Source organism: Colius striatus, chromosome 3 (genome assembly GCF_028858725.1).
Source record: "Colius striatus isolate bColStr4 chromosome 3, bColStr4.1.hap1, whole genome shotgun sequence".
Lineage (NCBI taxonomy): Eukaryota > Metazoa > Chordata > Aves > Coliiformes > Coliidae > Colius > Colius striatus.
The window spans coordinates 2,605,871-2,624,193 of record NC_084761.1 but is presented as its reverse complement, the minus strand read 5'-3'; the positions used below and the strand labels follow the sequence as shown (position 1 = coordinate 2,624,193).

Here is an 18,323-nt window from a genome sequence, read left to right as displayed (position 1 = left end):
GCACCACTGAGCTGCACCAAGCCTGGGTTGCTCCCCTCTTCCCCAGCCACTGCTCATTATTTATAGCACTTGGGGCACAATTCTTGCAGGGGGTGGTGTCCCTTGCAAGTTTAAGGTCATCTGGTCATATCCCAGCATCTGAATGATCATTTGGGTTATTAGGAAAGTGCTGGGAGCAAGCACCAGGGGAGGCTCCTGCTCAGGAGGTTTCCAACCCCAGCTGGACACGTTCCTGTGCCCCCTGAGCCAGGGGAAGCTGCTGGAGCAGGGGCTGGGGCAGCTCTGCAGGGCCCTTCCAACCCCACCATGCTGGGAAAAACTGCTCCATCCCCAGTGCCCCTGGAGCTGAGAGTCCCCAGCAGCAGCTCTGCACTGCTGATGGGACGGGGAGCTGTTACCTGCTCGCCTTCGTACTCGCAGAGGGCCTCCACGGGCACGGGCTGCGGCGGCGCCTGGCGCCGGTAGCGCAGGGGCAGGATGAGGTGGCTGCGCTCCTGCAGGGACTTCACCACCTCCAAATACTTGTCCAAGGCCTTCTCCTGGTCCTGGCACAGGGCAACAACCAAAGTCAGTAGGGAAATGTGAGAAGAACAAGCTCCTGGGTTCTTCTAGTTGGAGAGGAGCTCGTACCAACGCTGCCAGGACAGAGACTGCAGCTTCTCTCTTGCTTATGCCCCTGAAACCATCTTTCTTATGAGAAAACATGTTGTTACAGAACATCTCTGTGAGGGAAGGCTGAGGGACCTGGGGCTGTTCAGCCTGGAGAAGAGAAGCCTGAGCTCAGGGGCACCTCAGCAGCACTGACAAGTACCTAAAGGCTGGGTGTCAGCAGCATGGGGGACACTTTGTTCTGTGGTGCCCAGGGACAGGACAAGGGGTGATGGACATCAGCTGGGACACAAACAGTTGCACTCAAACACAAGGAGAAACTGGTTTGGTGCTGAGGTGAGGGAGCCCTGGCCCAGGCTGCCCAGGGAGGGTGTGGAGGCTCCTGCTCAGGAGGTTTCCAACCCCAGCTGGACACGTTCCTGTGCCCCCTGAGCCAGGGGAAGCTGCTGGAGCAGGGGCTGGGGCTGGAGCAGCTCTGCAGGGCCCTTCCAGCCCCCACATTGCTGGGATTCTGTGAGAACTGCTCCTACATCCTTCTCTGAAGCCATTGTTTCTACACCAAGTGCTCCAGAACTGCTTTTGCAGCCATGCCACAGGCTTGGACTGTGCCCATGAGTTGCTGTTGTGCTGGGCACCAGCCACCCAGCATTCCCTGGAGCGTGGTCCACATCTGCCTGGCTGCATGACAGCCCCTCTCCCAGCCAGCAGCTCTAATTACAGCCCTGTGAAAAAGCTCTCAGGCAGTTGCTCTATTTCAAGCTCTGTAGGTGAGTAACCTGTAATTCTGAGTGGGATGGAGCACCCAGGAGGAGAGGGAGAGCTCTCAGCAGGAGCTATCAGCTGTGCTGGGACACTGCATCATCTGGGCTTGCTGCAGCATGCTTGGGCTGGGCCAGCAGCTTGGCTCAGCACTGCCCTTCCCAACTAGGCCATCTCATAGGGCAGCTCTCAGCAGCACAGCGAGTTCCACAGCCTCCTCTGGCAGCACGTCTAATTATGCTCCCACCCTTAATGAGCCCTAACTCCATGAGAGAACAAATCAAAACCAGCCCAGTGAGCAATTATGTTGCTATGGGAGAGGTAACCTCCAGCTAGAGGGGAAGGAAGAGGCTGGTGAAGGCCAAGCAAAGGGAGGCTGCAGCATGTTCCTGCTGGAAAGCTGAGGGAGATGCCAGCACAGACAGGGATGTCCCTGCCTGGGTGCCACGGGGTTAGTGGCTCCTGCTGCTGCCTGCCCCAAGGTCCTGCCTGCCCTGATACTCACATCCAGCTCCCTGAGGAGTGACTCAAGCTGGTATCTGTCCTTGAACTCAGGGCTGAATTTTTGGTCCAGCTCTGTGTCCACCTTCTTCAAGAGCTCCTGGGCATCCTTAGTGTCCTTCTGGAACTGCAGAGAGGCAAAGTGCCTGGTGAGACAGAGTCCTGCTGCAAGATGGACCCACCTCAGCACCCTGCTCTTCTCACTGCCCTCAGGAGCTATGATGGGCACCTGGACACCCAGATGCACATGGAAAAGGGTGAGGAATGGCCATTTCCCAAGCTTGGCACAGCAGAGCTAGGGGAAAGATGAGCAGGGGCAGCTTATTGCATGATCTTCTCCTGCAGAGCTGGTAAATCTCACCCTTTCCTGCCCTCAGTTTCGTTTCACTTGGGCAGTGTCACAATTGTGTGGTGTGGAGGAGAAGGCTGAGCCAAGCCCTTCCACACACAAACCACCCCCTGGGGCAGTTATTCTGGCAGTCATCCACAAAAGGCACAGCCTGGGCTGGGCACTAGGGTTCAGCTTTGGCAACAGACTCATCATGTCGTGCACAACACGCCCAGGCTGTGGGAGAGGAATCCAGCCAGACCTGCTCCCCTGCAGAGCCTCCTGGGCTGTCAGATGCCATTTATCCAGCAGACTGTCTGCCCAGCTCAGCTGAGGCACTGAGGGGACCAACTCTGCTGTCTGCAGCTGTCATTTCCCAGCTCAGATCTTTTCCACTTCCAAATAGAGCACCCAAGGTGCCCCCATGCACTGTTTTGGGGGTACCTCTGTGAGATACTTCTGCTGTCCTGCAGAGACACCAACACCAGAGCACTGGAGCAGATGTGTTCTGCAAGTCATGCTTTGGCCAAACACCTCCTGACCTTTGGTGTTTGAGCAATCATGACTTGTGTTATATCAGCCCTCTTAGCCCTTAGAAGCCCCACAGACTACAACACTCAATCTCTCCTCCCTTGTTCCCAGCAGCAGTTTGTATTCCTGGATCTCCTGCAACTCAACTCTCCAAGCTGTGTGCAACTAAGCAGCAGTGCCTGGCTGCCCCCAGGGATGTGATACCTTGTGGAAGTCCTCCATGAACTTGAGGTGGCTCTCCTCACAGATGAGCAGGTTGAGGTACTCCTTCCAGTCAGCATGCACTGCCTCGATGTGAGCCTGCAGCACAGGGGCAAGGGGGGATGTCAGCAGGACACCCTATGGGAGGGCTGAGCCTCAGCTGCCCACCAGAAAGCACCAGTTTTCATCTTGAGCAAACAGCTCACAGGTGAAAGCTGGTGGGGATGCCAGAGGTGGTTGGTAGCCCAAGGCTGGGATGCTCTCAAGTGGCTGGGTGGAAGGAGGGGGCAAATCCTGGGGCCTTCCATCCATCTTCCCATCAAAGGTGGAACTTGCCACCACAATTTCTCCTTTGTAGGCAGGCACAGGAATGAGAAGGATGGGAAGAGCTCCTCAGCTTTATCTCAGCCCTTCCAGTGGTGTTTACACACTTGTAGGTGAAGGAGACTTCTTCCCTCTTGGCATCCCAAGAAGTAAAGTCAAGAGTCACGTTGGCACCAGGTCACACGGTGGAGAAGGGCTGGGCAAGTCCCCTGAGCTGTGGGGTGGGTGGGGAAGCTGGGAGCCAGGCTCACCTCGATGGAATTCTTGCCAGGGTGGTTCTGGGTGAGCAGCTGATCTCCATCTGCATGCAGCTTGTTGATGGCCTCCTCCTTCTCCTCCAGCTTCCGGTGGATGAAGTTCTAGATGGAGAGAGGTGACATACTGATCCCTGTGCAAAGAGAGGGGACCCTGCCTCATCCTGTCACTCAGCTACTCTGAAAGGGCATGAGCACTTCCCCAGGGCAGAGGGTGTGATGTTCCCCTGCTGCAGCTTTTGCTGTTCCTTCCCTTGCACGTGCTGCTGCAGATGTGACTTGCCAAGAGACTGCTGAGATGAGGGAGAGGACAATGAGGAAGCTGTGCAACTTCCTCATTGTGTTCTCTCTGGCAGGAGCTAAGGCTGGACCTTATTGTTGGTGTGCCAGCACCTGTACATCTCCAAGTGCTTTGTGATGGAACAGAGGGAAACTGAGGCACGGGGAAGGGATGTTTCCTGCCCTTGTCCAACCCCTCCCCTGCTCCCCTGGCTCTGTGCCCACCTCCCTTGCTGCAAAGCCCTTGGCTAGCACAGGCTGCAGCCTCTGTGCCCACCTCCCTTGCTGCAAAGCCCTTGGCTAGCACAGGCTGCAGGCTCTGTGCCCACCTCCCTTGCTGCAAAGCCCTTGGCTAGCACAGGCTGCAGCCCCTATACCCACCCCCCTTGCTGCAAGCAAAGCCCTTGGCTAGCACAGGCTGCAGCCTCTGTGCCCACCTCCCTTGCTGCAAAGCCCTTGGCTAGCACAGGCTGCAGCCTCTGTGCCCACCTCCCTTGCTGCAAAGCCCTTGGCTAGCACAGGCTGCAGGCTCTATGCCCACCTCCCTTGGTGCAAGCAAAGCCCTTGGCTAACACAGGCTGCAGCCTCTGTGCCCACCTCCCTTGCTGCAAAGCCCTTGGCTAGCACAGGCTGCAGCCTCTGTGCCCACCTCCCTTGCTGCAAAGCCCTTGGCTAGCACAGGCTGCAGCCTCTGTGCCCACCTCCCTTGCTGCAAAGCCCTTGGCTAGCACAGGCTGCAGGCTCTATGCCCACCTCCCTTGCTGCAAGCACAGCCCTTGGCTAGCACAGGCTGCAGGCTCTGTGCCCACCTCCCTTGCTGCAAAGCCCTTGGCTAGCACAGGCTGCAGCCTCTGTGCCCACCTCCCTTGCTGCAAAGCCCTTGGTTAGCACAGGCTGCAGGCTCTATGCCCACCTCCCTTGCTGCAAGCACAGCCCTTGGCTAGCACAGGCTGCAGGCTATATGCCCACCTCCCTTGCTGCAAAGCCCTTGGCTAGCACAGGCTGCAGGCTCTATGCCCACCTCCCTTGCTGCAAGCACAGCCCTTGGCTAACACAGGCTGCAGGCTATATGCCCACCTCCCTTGCTGCAAGCACAGCCCTTGGCTAGCACAGGCTGCAGGCTCTGTGCCCACCTCCCTTGCTGCAAAGCCCTTGGCTAGCACAGGCTGCAGGCTCTATGCCCACCTCCCTTGCTGCAAGCACAGCCCTTGGCTAGCACAGGCTGCAGGCTCTATGCCCACCTCCCTTGCTGCAAGCACAGCCCTTGGCTAGCACAGGCTGCAGGCTCTATGCCCACCTCCCTTGCTGCAAAGCCCTTGGCTAGCACAGGCTGCAGCCTCTGTGCCCACCTCCCTTGCTGCAAAGCCCTTGGCTAGCACAGGCTGCAGGCTCTATGCCCACCTCCCTTGGTGCAAGCAAAGCCCTTGGCTAACACAGGCTGCAGCCTCTGTGCCCACCTCCCTTGCTGCAAAGCCCTTGGCTAGCACAGGCTGCAGCCTCTGTGCCCACCTCCCTTGCTGCAAAGCCCTTGGCTAGCACAGGCTGCAGGCTATATGCCCACCTCCCTTGCTGCAAAGCCCTTGGCTAGCACAGGCTGCAGGCTCTGTGCCCACCTCCCTTGCTGCAAAGCCCTTGGCTAGCACAGGCTGCAGGCTCTGTGCCCACCTCCCCTGCTGCAGAGGGGCTGGGCTGCAGGCCAAGGCACCCACCTCGTACTGCCGGCGCCGGCTGGGATAGTCCAGGTTGTGGTCACTCCAGTCATAGTGGGTCCTGTCCTTGGCCTGCTGATCCAGCCAGTAGAGCTTGTTGGTACAACGCTGCATGTAATCCTGCAGCGAGTTCAGGTCCTGCTGCCTCTGCTGGGAGCCAGCCTGGGAAGGGGCAGTGAGGAGAGCTCAGCCCAAAGCTCCTCTCCATGAAGCCTCTTGGGGTGTCTGAGCAGCCCAGGAAGGGATCCCCACAACAGGGCTCTGCCCTGGCAGCCCAGAGGTCTCTTACCAGCAGCTTCTGGTATTTGGCTTGGAAGTCGCTGGTGAATTCCTGGTAACAGAGGAGAAGCAGGGTAAGAGCCAGGAGCTGATGGGGGCTGGAGGATGGGGAACATGGGACTTATGGGATTTGCCTCATTGTAAAGCTCCAGTCAGTGCACAGCACTGAGCTCTGAGGTTCAGTGGGCACCTGGGCACCCACCCTGGCATGGGCTGTGATGTCCCACCTGGATGTGTTCCTGCTCTAGGTGAACCTGCTTTAGCAGGGGGTTGGGCTGGCTGATCTCTAGAGGTCCCTTCCAACCCCCAGCACCCACAGATTCCCTGTGTCCTTGTCCCCATCAGTGGCTCAGGACAGGGCCAGCCCCGTGGGGCAGCAGGGAGAGGGGCAGAGCTGACCTTGCTGCCTTCCTTGGCGATGTGTGGGCCGATGGCCATGACCTCGTTGTGGAAGATGTTGTGCTCTTCTACTTGGCTGTTGACCAGTGGCAAATCAGTCCCAAAGCCTTTGGTGTTTAAGGCATCCTGTGGCACAGGAGCTGGGGTTAGAGATGGGGGAATGGCAGGTTGGCAGCTAAGGCCTAAGAAGGAGGTGGGCACCTGGGAGCATGTGGGTGAGCTCAGCCATGCTGGATGGCAGCCATGGGAAAGCCAGTTTGGGGCTTTGAACCCTTTTCTGGCTGAAAGAGTGAAAGACAAAGCCCATGGAGGAGAACCCAAAGCAGGTGGTGACTGGGGATGCCAAGGCAAGGACCCAAGAGAGATGGCTGAGGCTTGTTCAGCTTGTAGGAGAAGGCTTCAGAGGGATCTAACAGCATCCTTCCTATAAGGCTGTGAAAACAGAGCCAGGCTTTGCAAGATGATGTGTGGGAGAAAGATGAGAGATGACAGGCATGGAAGGGATGGAGAGAAGAGAAGACTGAGTATAAGGAGAAGCTTTTTCATCCTTAGCTCATTGGGGTGTTGGAGCACATTGCACTCTGTCCTCAGAGGGAGAAAGGCAGTGGTTTACCCAGTGCTTCCAGCCCTCATTCCTGAAGCCACAGCAGCTGGCTTTGTCCCATCACCTCTGCACCCTCCCCTGCCACCCCAGCACCCCTCCTTCCCATGCTGATTGCTGCTCCCAGGATCAGAGTGCCAAGAAACTCTCCAAGAGCCTGTTTCTCTGTGGGGAGATGCAGGAGGTCCTGCTCAGATGGTGCTACTGGCCAGGCAGTGGCCCTGATGGGCCCCTTGGTACCTGTTTCTCCTCGATCACTGTTGCCCAGTTGACCTGGGGCTCCACGTGCTGCTGCAGGGGGAAGCTGTAGATCTGCTCGTGTTTCACACGCAGGTTTGCCACACGCTCCTTCAGCTGCCGGATGCTGCACGAGGGGAAGGATGGGGTGGGATGGAAGATGTGGCCATGGGCCAGCATTTGCATCAGTATCATCCAACTGGTTTGGTTGGGAAAGCTCTTGGAGCTGCTGCAGTCCCAGCCCACCCCTCACCCAGCCCAGCACTGACCCACAGCCCTCAGCACCTCAGCTCCACGCCTTTGGGATCCCTCCAGGGCTGGGCACTCCCCCAGCTCCCTGGGCAGCCTGGCACAGGGGCTGACCACCTTACATGAATAAGTTCTTCCTTAAAAAACAGTAGGTGACCCTCCCCAGGCCCCTGTGGAAGGGTGAAGTGTCCTTAGGGCACCTGGGATTGCCCAGTGCTGCCAGGCAGCCTGGCAGCAGCTCCTTGTGCAATCAAGCTGGGGAGGGAGAGGGTAAAGGTCCCTGTGCAACCCTGCCAGGGGTGTCCACAGCTCAGGGCAGGCAGTGCTGAGGCAGCTGTGCAGCCATTCCCACTCCAACACAGCCGAGGATGGCTGTGGGCCGTGCACCTCAATGTGAGCTGGGATGCAGAGCAGCCCGTGGTGACCCTCCAGCTGCAGGCAGGAGCTGAGCAAAGCCCCTGGAGAAGCCTCCTCCTCCTCTCAGTAGTCTCTGAGGGACAAAGTCTCCCCTTGGTACTCACTCTTCTGTGATCATGTCACCCTGGGGATGCTTCATGTGCCGGGCCACGGCTGCATCCCCGTCCAGCACATAGAGCAGCTTGTCAGACTCGCTGAGTTTCTGGGCTGTCAGGTCCTTGTACTGTGCTAGCTGGCAGGCCTTGATCTTGTGCAAGTCCTGGGTGGGCAGAGCATGGGGAGGAAGGGTCACCAGGGGAAAAGAGACAGTCTCCAAGAGGTCAGCTCACCACTCTGTCCCTAGGCACTGGGGATGGGCAGGAGCTCTGCATCTCCTGCACTCCCACTGATGGGTCCCCTGTGTGAACCCAGAGGAAGGGCTGTGTCACCTCAGGATGCACTGAATCCTTTGGGAGGCACTGAACCCTTTGGGAGCCACTGAATCCTTTGGGATCTACTGCATCCTTTGGGAAGAGGAGAGTGGCTCAGGCCCCTTCTCCTCCATCCCAGCTGCTTGCTGGGATGCACAACCCTGCTGTGCACACAGCTCTGGGCAGGGAAGAATTTCAGGGCTCTGTCACCTGTTGCATCCTCCCACCTTCTTCCCATGAGCTGGGGGAACCCACACAGCATAGAATCCCAGCATGGTGGGGGCTGGAAGGGCCCTGCAGAGCTGCCCCAGCCCCTGCTCCAGCAGCTTCCCCTGGCTCAGGGGCACAGGAACGTGTCCAGCTGGGGTTGGAAACCTCCTGAGCAGGAGCCTCCACACCCTCCCTGGGCAGCCTGGGCCAGGGCTCCCTCACCTCAGCACCAAACCAGCTTCTCCTCATGTTCAAGTGAAACTTCTTGTGCTCCAGTTTAGGTCTATTATCCCTTGTCCTGTCCCTGGGCACCACAGAACAAAGTGTCCCCCATCCTGCTGACACCCAGCCTTTAGGCGCTTGTCAGTGCTGCTGAGGTGCCCCTGAGCTCAGGCTTCTCTTCTCCAGGCTGAACAGCCCCAGGGCTGCAGCCTTTCCTCCTCACACACATGTTCCATCCCCTCAGCACCTTGGTGTCCCTGCACTGGCCTCTCTGCAGCAGCTCCCTGTCTCTGTGGTGTGGTACCCAGGGCAGGGCAGCTGCCCACGTGTGCCCCGGGAGGTGGCATGGAGGAGGGCAGGAGGGGCAGGGGCCAGGCTGCTGGCAGGAGTGGAGCCTGTGGGGTTGGGGCTGTGGCTCTGCTCACATTCTGCATTCGGGAGTCGGTCTCCACGATGTTTTTCTCCACCTGGTCGGCATTTTTCTGCAGGCGCTCTATGAGCTCCGTCAGCTCTTTGCTGGAGATGCTGTGGAGAGACAGGAGGGAAGAGAGGGGAACTCATCACCCTGTAAACACAGTCCCAGCCCTACAGTGCTGCTGGGACCCCAAGGGGGTGGCCAGGGGCCAGCAGAGCCTGCCAGGCACTGCAGCTGTGTGTGACTCACTGCTGCCTTGCTAACACTTTCCAAACTATTGGAGGAGGTGACGGGGAGCTGGGGGCAGATGGAGCCACTCCTACAGCGGGGAGATGAGAGCCATGCTGGAGGTAAGCCTGAGCTTCCCTTGGCTTTGGAGCAAGAAAGAGCAGAGCTGTTTGCATGGCAGAGGGAGAGAGGGGAGTGCTGTGAGGAGATGAGCAGCAGAGAGGACCTGGACTCCCTGCACACAGGCTGGGTGGCTCATTTGAGGCTGGTTGCCCGTGGCTCGGGCAGCCCTTGCACAGCCCTGCTTTGCAGCCCCTGCTCTGCCCCTCCAGGTCATGGTCAGGGCTGCCCTGCTCTGTAAGGAGTTACTCACAGTCCCAACCCACTAAAGGGATGGACTAGCACAGGTTGCATTCCTCTCTGCAGTGCTTTGTCCCGTGCTAGGTTCTGCTGTTTGCTCCCAGGGTGACACTAGTCCAAACCTCTCTGTTGGCAGCCAGCCTGGCAGGGAGCAGGGCCAGCCCAAATACTCCCAGTCCCACTGCAGGGATGGCTGAGCTAGAGCAGGGTCAGAACAACTCGTGACACAGCTCCTGCATTGCTGAAGTTGTTTCAAACATTCCATCTTCTTGCTGTCACTTTGGCTGCAAGGAGAGGTTGCAGCGTGCCAGGGCCAGCTCCAGAGAGGACCGTGTGCCAGGCCATGCCCACAGCTCCTGCAGCTCTGCAGCCCAGAGGCACACATCAGGGTGTGCTCCCTGCAGTCCCTGCACCTGCAGGGTTCCTGGAGCCAAGGCTGGGGCTGGTGTCCCAGCTGGGCTGCATTGCCACATGGGCTGAAGCCAAAGGCTGCCTCACTCCAGTCCCAGCCACCTATCAGGTGGGGATGATGAGCTCTCACGACCTCTGTGGTGGTGGTGGAGTTCACCTTTATGTGGTGCTGGGGAGTGTTAAGTGCTGGTGTAGCTGCTGGAGGGCGAGTTGTGTGTCTCCTGCAAAGGCTGAGGGAGAGCAGAGTTGTCTGGTGGAGCAGCAGCATCCCAACTGTGTGTGTTCACAGCTCCTGCCTCTCCCCAGGGACAGCCTCACCCAGCAGCGTCACCAGCCCAGCTCTGAGGGGTCCTGCAGCACCCAGCTCCTTCCTGGGCCAGCAGCTGTCCATGTCATCTTCTCCTGGGCAGTACCAGGCACACCTTCCTCTCTTCCACAGCATGGTGAGCCAAAGCTGAGAGCAGACATGGCTTGTTGACTAAGACAGTTGCTCTTCCAGTGCTTTGCAGGGGCTTCCCTGGACTCAGAGCTCGCCCTGGAGCAAGTTTCCAGCAGGTAAAAGCACTTCATGGCCTTGTCAGTCCTGTGCACCTCAGGGACCCCACATTCCCCTCTGGGGATGTCTCAGCTTGCTGCCTTTCCAAGGTGGGCACTGCCAGCTCTGGTGCTGAGCTTCAGAACACGTTCCTGCCTGCCACATGTGCCATTGCTTTCAGTGCAGCAGAACAACCCAAAGCCCAGCTCTGGGCTTGTTCCTCCCTCCCTCAAACCCTGAAGTTCATTCTTTCCTGGGAAGTTCTGCCTTGGGCAGGATTTACACTGATTTTGTTCTTTTAATAGAAGCTGCAGGGTCAGGACAGAGCTCAGCACCACTGGTGCTGTGTGAGCACTGCTGCTGCCTGCCTGGCACCTCCACAAACCAACTCAACAAGCACTTCCAAGCACAGGAGCAAATGAAGGGGTCCTGCTGAGTTGTGCAGCTGGTTGCAGTAATTGCAAGGGTGAGTCTTGTTTTCTGCTGGATAATGAGAGCTGAGGGTGCAGGGGAGCCCTGGGACATGAGGGGTGTGTGTGGCTGGGTCCTGCTGCCATGGAGGGAGCAGCTCTTCTAAATCCACTTTGGGGTTCCTTCTAATCTGAATCAGCCCATGTAAACCAGGGCAAATGTCAGATGAAGTAAGTAGAGAGAAAGTGGTTTGAGGCTAAAATGTGCTGCATGTGTCCTCAGATGATGGTGGCTCAGAGCTGCATCTGCTGCATCCTGGGAGAGCCTCCAGTCCCCAAGAGCCTCCCTCATTTCCTACCAATGAACTGGAGGCCACCTGAGCTTTCATCATCATTTTAGTTGGAAAAGATCTTTAAGATCACCCAGTCCCAGCCCTGCCCTCACCCTGCCCAGCCCAGCACTGACCCCCAGCCCTCAGCACCTCAGCACCACACCTTTGGGGTCCCTCCAGGGCTGGGCACTCCCCCAGCTCCCTGGGCAGCCTGGCACAGGGGCTGACACCCCTCTCAGGGAAACAGTTCTGCCTCAGCTCCAGCCTCAGCCTCCCCTGGGGCAGCTGCAGCCCATTGCCTCTTGTCCTGTCATTGCTGCCTGGGGAGCAGAGCCCGACCCCCAGCTCCCTGCAGCCTCCTGGCAGGGAGTGTCAGAGAGTGCTGCTGGCTGCCCTCAGCCTCCTCTTATCCAGCTTCAACACCCCCATTCCCTCAGCCCCTCCCCAGCACCCTTGTGCTCCAGACCCCTCCAGTGCCCAGCTCTGCACAAGCTCCAGCACTTCAGTGTCTGTCTTTAAATGTGAGAGAGCAGCTGTGGCTGTGCCTGGAGACTCAGCCCAGCCTTTGTGCTCACTTTGCATCAGCAGAACCGATCTCAGGAGCTTCTGCCCACAGCCATCCCTCTGCCCAGTGGCATCACCAGCTCCCCCCACCCCAGCCCACCCTGGAGCTGCCTCTCCAGCACTGCAGGAGCAGCTGAGGGGAACAGGGGAGGCAGAGGAGGGTACTTTTGATGTGCAGTATCTGGGTGTCCAGGCAAAAGAAAAGGCTCAGAGCAAGCAATGACATGCTCAGTGACAGCACAGGCACAGCTCTGCATGCAACAAGAGCTGTTTGCTCTCTCCACCCCTGCAGTTTGAGAGTCACAGGTGCATCTGGTGACTGTCACCAGCTGAGGTTTTGGTCCAGGGAAACCTAATGAAAAGCTCCCACAGGAGCTGGAGCTCAGAAGAGATGCTGTAGCACATCAGGAGAGCTGCCCCTCTGCACCCATCCTGTGCTCACCCTCACAGTAACATCTGCCATGGCTGTATTTATTCCTGCACTCTTATCACTTCTGTGCCACTTCTATCAGTGATGTACAAGTTGGCTGATTGAGAACATCAGCCCTATTAATAACATGCCTGTCCCCTTCATAGCTGGGTCTGTGGTGATAAGCCACGAGGATGAGTGTGGTCCCTGCATCCACCTGGGTGCCAAGCTGGGTGCTGGAGAGATTGGCTGGCAAAGCTGAAGCCTGGCTGACATCTCCATGCCAGAGACAGAGGAGATCAGCTTCCCTATGCCCTTCATCTGCTGAGAGGAGGATGAGGCAGGAGAAGCACAAGGTGATGGGTAGAGAGGTGAGAAATCCTCAGCCAGCCCTGGAGAGGGTTGTGGATGAGGAAGCTGCTGCTGAGAGCCACGGGTGCAGCAGAGCTGCTGGCAGAGTAAGGCAAAGGGCTGCTGAGGCCAAAAACAAGGCAGGAGGGAATGGCTGCAGCACAGTGCAGAGCTGGGGAGGGAGGAGGGCAGGATTTGGCCATAGCCCAGCTGGCAAGGGCAGCACATGCAAGGCTGAGCAGAGCAAAGGTGCTCAGGGCATGGCCTTTGTGAGGCTCCAGCAGAGGGAAGGGAAAAGCAAAGCTTTTCTGCTCAAATAGATAAGGCTTTGTTTGTAAGCTGGAAAAACAGAAAAGGGAGGGTGGGAAAGCCTGGAAAAAGTGGCTTGGCCATCTCTGGAGAACTTTAACATTCTGTGATGGGGAAGGAACAAGTGATATCACTCATGAAAGCTGCCCTGGGCAGCAGTGAGAGCACCAAGGAGCCAGGGCTACTCAGGGCTTTGGGGCTTTCTCCCAGCTGAGAAGCCAGGAGGAGGCAGCTGCTCTGTGGCAGATATTGCTTCAGCCTGACCACAAGCCTGACCTTGGCTGATGTTCTGCTTCAGAGGGGCTTGGATTCCCTTAGGGCTTGGGTTCTGCTATGTTTGAAGAGAGGTTCTCAACAGATCATAGAACCATAGAATCAAGATGACCATTGTTACTGTCATATGGAAGCTGCTGCTAATCCTTGGCCTTTTGTTTTTGCTAATCCTGGACTTTTTTTAACCTATTCCTATTCTTTGGTCCCTTCCCATTAGGTTGTGCCCTCACTTTTTGGAGCAAACTTCCCCAGGGCTGGCATCTCCTGGGTGGCTGCATCTCTGGGCCTGTGCCCAGGTGGGAGGAAGCCCCTGAGATTCCTCAGTTGCCCTTTTTTCCCCCCAAAGAGGCTCTTTCACAAATCCCCCCTGACTGAGGATGTTCAGGTAGATGCTCCTGGAGGTTTGGCTGCTCCACCTGACTGCAGTCCCTGGGAAAGCTCCTGCTGGTTGTTTGTCCTGTGAACCTGGAGGGTTGGGAGGGTTAATGGGAAGGGCTCTGTCCTGCTCCTTCCACCCCCAGCTCAGCAATGCTGGCCAAGCCCTTGCTCTCCTGCTGGGAAACCTTCCCATGCCAGGAGTTTCTCCACAGCTGGGACCACTGGGGCAGGAACAAGAGAGCTGGTGGAGGACAGGCTCCAAGCACAGCTCCTGATCCTGCTTACTGCATCCCACTCACAGGCAGAGCATCAGGCAGTGACCACCTACTGCTGCTCTCAATTCCACCTCCATTTCACTTCCATCTCCATTTCACTTCCATTTAGATAGGTTTCATTTTAAAACCCCACACCCTGCTGGAGACCAGGCTCTAGGAGGGACTTAAAAACCCTCCAGAAGGCTCCAGCACAGAACTAGAAATGCCCTTAAAGCTCCCTGAGACACAGCTGCTGCTTCATGAGCATCAGGCAGTCACACAACAGCTTGTGTTGGAAGCCACCTTCAAGGTCATCCCCTTCCAACCCTCTGCCACAGGTTAAGGGACACTTTCCACCACACAAAGTTGCTCACAACCCCATCCAGCCTGGCCTTGCTACTCCCTTGCACCACTTGTAAGGAGACTGGAGTGAAACTGTGGCAGAGCAGAGGACAGAAGTGTAATTCCAGTTTGGGAGAGATTAAGATCTGGCTCCAAACTGCAGAGCAGTGTGCTGTCAGCTCCCCATGGCAGGGTGGAGCTGGACAGCAGGGCTGCTGTGCTTAGTCCAGCTTCTTTCAATTATATTTATCTTCCCCTTGTAGTAATGGTGATATATTATTGTAATGTGCATGGAAATTAAAGCAGAAATAGGCCAGGAGATGGTGAGGCTTGTAAATACAGAGCAGCTCCCCTGACTCACCTGCTGTCTGGGCCTTCATGCTGACTCCAACCCTACAAAACAGCCTCCAGAAATGGGTGTCAGCCCTCCTGGCTCCTGCCCCAGCTGCCTGCACCCCTCCTAGATGGGGACTGAGTCTCCTGATACCATTCAGGGTCTCCAGGGCAGGGAGCCCTCCTGGATGGATGCTCTCACCAGGGATCACAGAATCAATTGGGTTGTTAAAGCCCCTGAAGCTGCTGCAGTCCCAGCCCTGCCCTCACCCTGCCCAGCCCACCACTGACCCACAGCCCTCAGCACCTCAGCCCCACGCCTTTGGGATCCCTCCAGGGCTGGGCACTCCCCCAGCTCCCTGGGCAGCCTGGCACAGGGGCTGACACCCCTCTCAGGGAAACAGTTGTGCCTCAGCTCCAGCCTCAGCCTCCCCTGGGGCAGCTGCAGCCCATTGCCTCTTGTCCTGTCATTGCTGCCTGGGGAGCAGAGCCCGACCCCCAGCTCCCTGCAGCCTCCTGGCAGGGAGTGTCAGAGAGTGCTGCTGGCTGCCCTCAGCCTCCTCTTCTCCAGCCTCAACACCCCCATTCCCCAGACAAGGTAGGGAGATGCTCACATCTGCCAGGGTCAGAGGGAGGGTGGCTACTGAACCTGGAGCCCAGAAGCCCAGGCCAGAGCTGCAGCAGATATTCCAAAGGAGAGATTTGGACCCTGGTCCTGCTCCTTTGTGCATCACAAAACCAAAACCATGAGGAGCTGTCGAGGGGCATCTCCTGCACATGGAGGGTCAAGTAACTGCCAGTGGTGTCAGGAGGTGGATGGTGGGGGATGCAGCCCGTGGCATTGCTGTCCTGCAGCTGAGCCATGGCAGAGCACCTGGTGCATGTGCTCCAAGGCTCAAGTGGTGTAGCTGAGGTCAAATGAGCCATGGCAGGTAGTGGGCCTGACATCAAGTTGTCTTCAAACCATCCCAGCACTGCAGGATTTACTGCAGCCCTGTTGTTTCCCTGGCTTTGTCCTGTTACAGCTTCCCAGACTGGCTTTCCTCCTTAGTAATGAGAGTGTGGAGACATGGAGATGGTTGTCACAAGTAGCTCCTTCCTTGTTCAGAGAGGGGTTTGGCTCCTGTGGGGACCTGAACCCCTGGCATAGCAGCAGGGATCACAGAATGGTGGGAGTTGGAAGGGACCTTTAGAGCTCATCCAGTGCAACCCCCCTGCAGAAGCAGCTCCCACCTAGATCAGGTCACACAGGAATGTGTCCAGGTGGGTCTTGAAGAGCTCCAAGGAAGGAGCCTCCACACCCTCCCTGGGCAGCCTGGGCCAGGGCTCCCTCACTGAAACAGTTTTTCCTTATGCTTAAATGGAACTGTTTGTGTTGCAGCTTCATCCCATCACCCAGGGATGGAGTGAGGAAACTCATCTCTGCCCACCCTGACCTCTCAGCCCATCAGCCTGACCTAGTGTAGCACAGTGCTTCCTGGGTAGCCCTTAACTAACCCAGCAGAGCTCAGAGCTCTGCCTCCTCTTTCCTTGCAGGAAACATCCCCATCATTTGCCCAACTGGTGCTCAGCTCCTGCCCTGGCCCTGCTGTGCTTTGAAGCTGGGTATCAGGCAGCACTGGGCACTGAGCCCTGTGCTGTGCAGAGCTCAACAGGAGGCTGTGCTGGCCCTGGCTGGGGAAAGCTCCTGCCCTGGTTACAGCAGAGGAGGGGCTGGGGGTGATTTTACCAGCGTTGTTGTGGTTTGTTTAGCAGCAGCACTGGGCAGGAGGCAGCTGAGAGCCCGGCAGTGCCTGGAGCAGGGGCTGAGGCTGCAGCAGCTCCTCACTCACTTCACAACCCTCCTCCACCAAGTCGTCTAACCAGTCCAACCCCGGCTTTCCCCATCAGGACGGCACGGGGGGGTTGTTTCCACACGGTGGGAGTGTTCCCCGGCTTCAGGGCTCTTTGGAAACTCCAAGGCAGGAATTAACAAACTGGGGGTAATGAAGCAGCCCTCCCCGAGCTGGCAGGAGAGGAGAGGGGGAGGATGGCCCGAGGCCACAGCCCTGAGCCGCTTCCTCAGCCAGCAGCAGCCAGAAAAAGCCCAAATTGAGGCTGGCCCCAAGCCTTTGGCAGCTGCCCAGAGCCGGGAACGCGGGTGTTGCTCAGCCCCATCAGCCCGGGGGTGACGCGGACACGGGGTCCCTGCAGAGCAGCAGGGACACAACAGCTCCTCCAGCCCCTCCTGCCTCCCAATCCAACCCCAGCCTGGCGTTTCTCACTCCTCAGCCTTGCACCAACAGCTCCAAAGCCTAGAAATGCCACCGGGGGGGTGTGTGGGGGGGTCTTTCCACCATCCTTCCGTGGGAACATCGGGGAGCTGAGCCTCTGGCAGCCCTTGTCTTCTCCTGCCAGCCCTCCCCAGGGCTGGAGCTGGCAGCAGAGCGTGCCCCAGGCTTTGGGAGCAGGAGCCTGGGCTGCCCTGCTGAGCCAGCCTGGCTGCTGGAGGAGCCCGGCTCCAGGACCTCACCCTGAACGGAGGCATCTCGGCAAAGAGGGAGGTTTGAGCCTCCACTGTGCCAGAGCAGCCTCCTCTGTGCCAGGACAGCCTCCTCTGTGCCAGGGCAAACCCCTCCGTGCCAGGGCAGCCCCCACCGTGCCAGGGCAGCCCCCCACCGTGCCAGGGCAGACCCCTTCGTGCCAGGACAGAACCCTCCGTGCCAGGGCAGACCCCTCCGTGCCAGGGCAGACCCTCCGTGCCAGGGCAGCCCCACTGTGCCAGGGCAGACCCCTCCGTGCAAGGGCAGACCCTCCGTGCCAGGACAGCTCCCACCGTGCTAGGACAGACCCCTCCGTGCCAGGGCAGATCCCACCATGCAAGGGCAGCCCCTCTGTGCAAGGGCAGCCCCTCTGTGCCAGGACAGACCCCACCGTGCCAGGACAGCTCCCACCGTGCCAGGGCAGATCCCTCCGTGCCAGGGCAGATCCCACCATGCAAGGGCAGCCCCTCTGTGCAAGGGCAGCCCCTCTGTGCCAGGACAGACCCCACCGTGCCAGGACAGCTCCCACCGTGCCAGGGCAGATCCCTCCGTGCCAGGGCAGATCCCACCATGCAAGGGCAGCCCCTCTGTGCAAGGGCAGCCCCTCTGTGCCAGGACAGACCCCACCGTGCCAGGACAGACCCCACCGTGCCAGGACAGCTCCCACCGTGCCAGGACAGACCCCTCCGTGCCAGGACAGACCCCTCCGTGCCAGGGCAGACCCCACCGTGCCAGGGTAGATCCCTCCGTGGCAGGGCAGCCCCTCAGTGCAAGGGCAGCCCCTCAGTGCCAGGACAGCCCCTCCGTGCCAGGACACCTCCGTGCCAGGACAGACCCCTCCGTGCCAGGGCAGACCCCACCGTGCCAGGGTAGATCCCTCCGTGGCAGGGCAGCCCCTCAGTGCAAGGGCAGCCCCTCAGTGCCAGGACAGCCCCTCCGTGCCAGGACACCTCCGTGCCAGGACAGACCCCTCCATGCCAGGGCAGCTCCCATCGTGCTAGGACAGCCCCACCGTGCCAGGGCAGCCCCACCGTGCCAGGGCAGATCCCACCATGCCAGGGCAGCCCCACCGTGCCAGGGCAGACCCCTCCGTGCCAGGGCAGACCCCTCCGTGCCAGGGCAGCCCCACTGTGCAAGGGCAGCCCCTCAGTGCAAGGGCAGCCCCTCAGTGCCAGGACAGCTCCCACCATGCCAGGGCAGACCCCTCCGTGCCAGGGCAGCTCCCACCGTGCCAGGACAGATCCCTTCGTGCCAGGACAGCCCCCACCGTGCCAGGACAGCCCCCACCGTGCCAGGGCAGCCCCCTCCGTGCCAGGGCAGACCCCTCCGTGCCAGGACAGCCCCTCCGTGCCAGGACACCTCCGTGCCAGGACAGACC

At 58.8% G+C, this 18,323-nt stretch overlaps 1 protein-coding gene across 1 annotated transcript in view; it reads right to left on the bottom strand.

The window, feature by feature from the left end:
* Window positions 1-18,323, bottom strand: part of PPL (periplakin) — a 31,303-nt gene that overhangs the window by 11,780 nt on the left and 1,200 nt on the right. The window contains exons 2-11 of the mRNA XM_061994006.1: window positions 8,945-9,044; window positions 7,782-7,936; window positions 7,015-7,138; window positions 6,174-6,299; window positions 5,785-5,826; window positions 5,496-5,657; window positions 3,505-3,612; window positions 2,933-3,028; window positions 1,874-1,996; window positions 399-545 (exon numbers count right to left, since the gene is read on the bottom strand). Coding sequence (XP_061849990.1) covers window positions 399-545; window positions 1,874-1,996; window positions 2,933-3,028; window positions 3,505-3,612; window positions 5,496-5,657; window positions 5,785-5,826; window positions 6,174-6,299; window positions 7,015-7,138; window positions 7,782-7,936; window positions 8,945-9,044 — 1,183 coding nt within the window. The remainder of the gene's footprint in view (window positions 1-398; window positions 546-1,873; window positions 1,997-2,932; window positions 3,029-3,504; window positions 3,613-5,495; window positions 5,658-5,784; window positions 5,827-6,173; window positions 6,300-7,014; window positions 7,139-7,781; window positions 7,937-8,944; window positions 9,045-18,323) is intronic.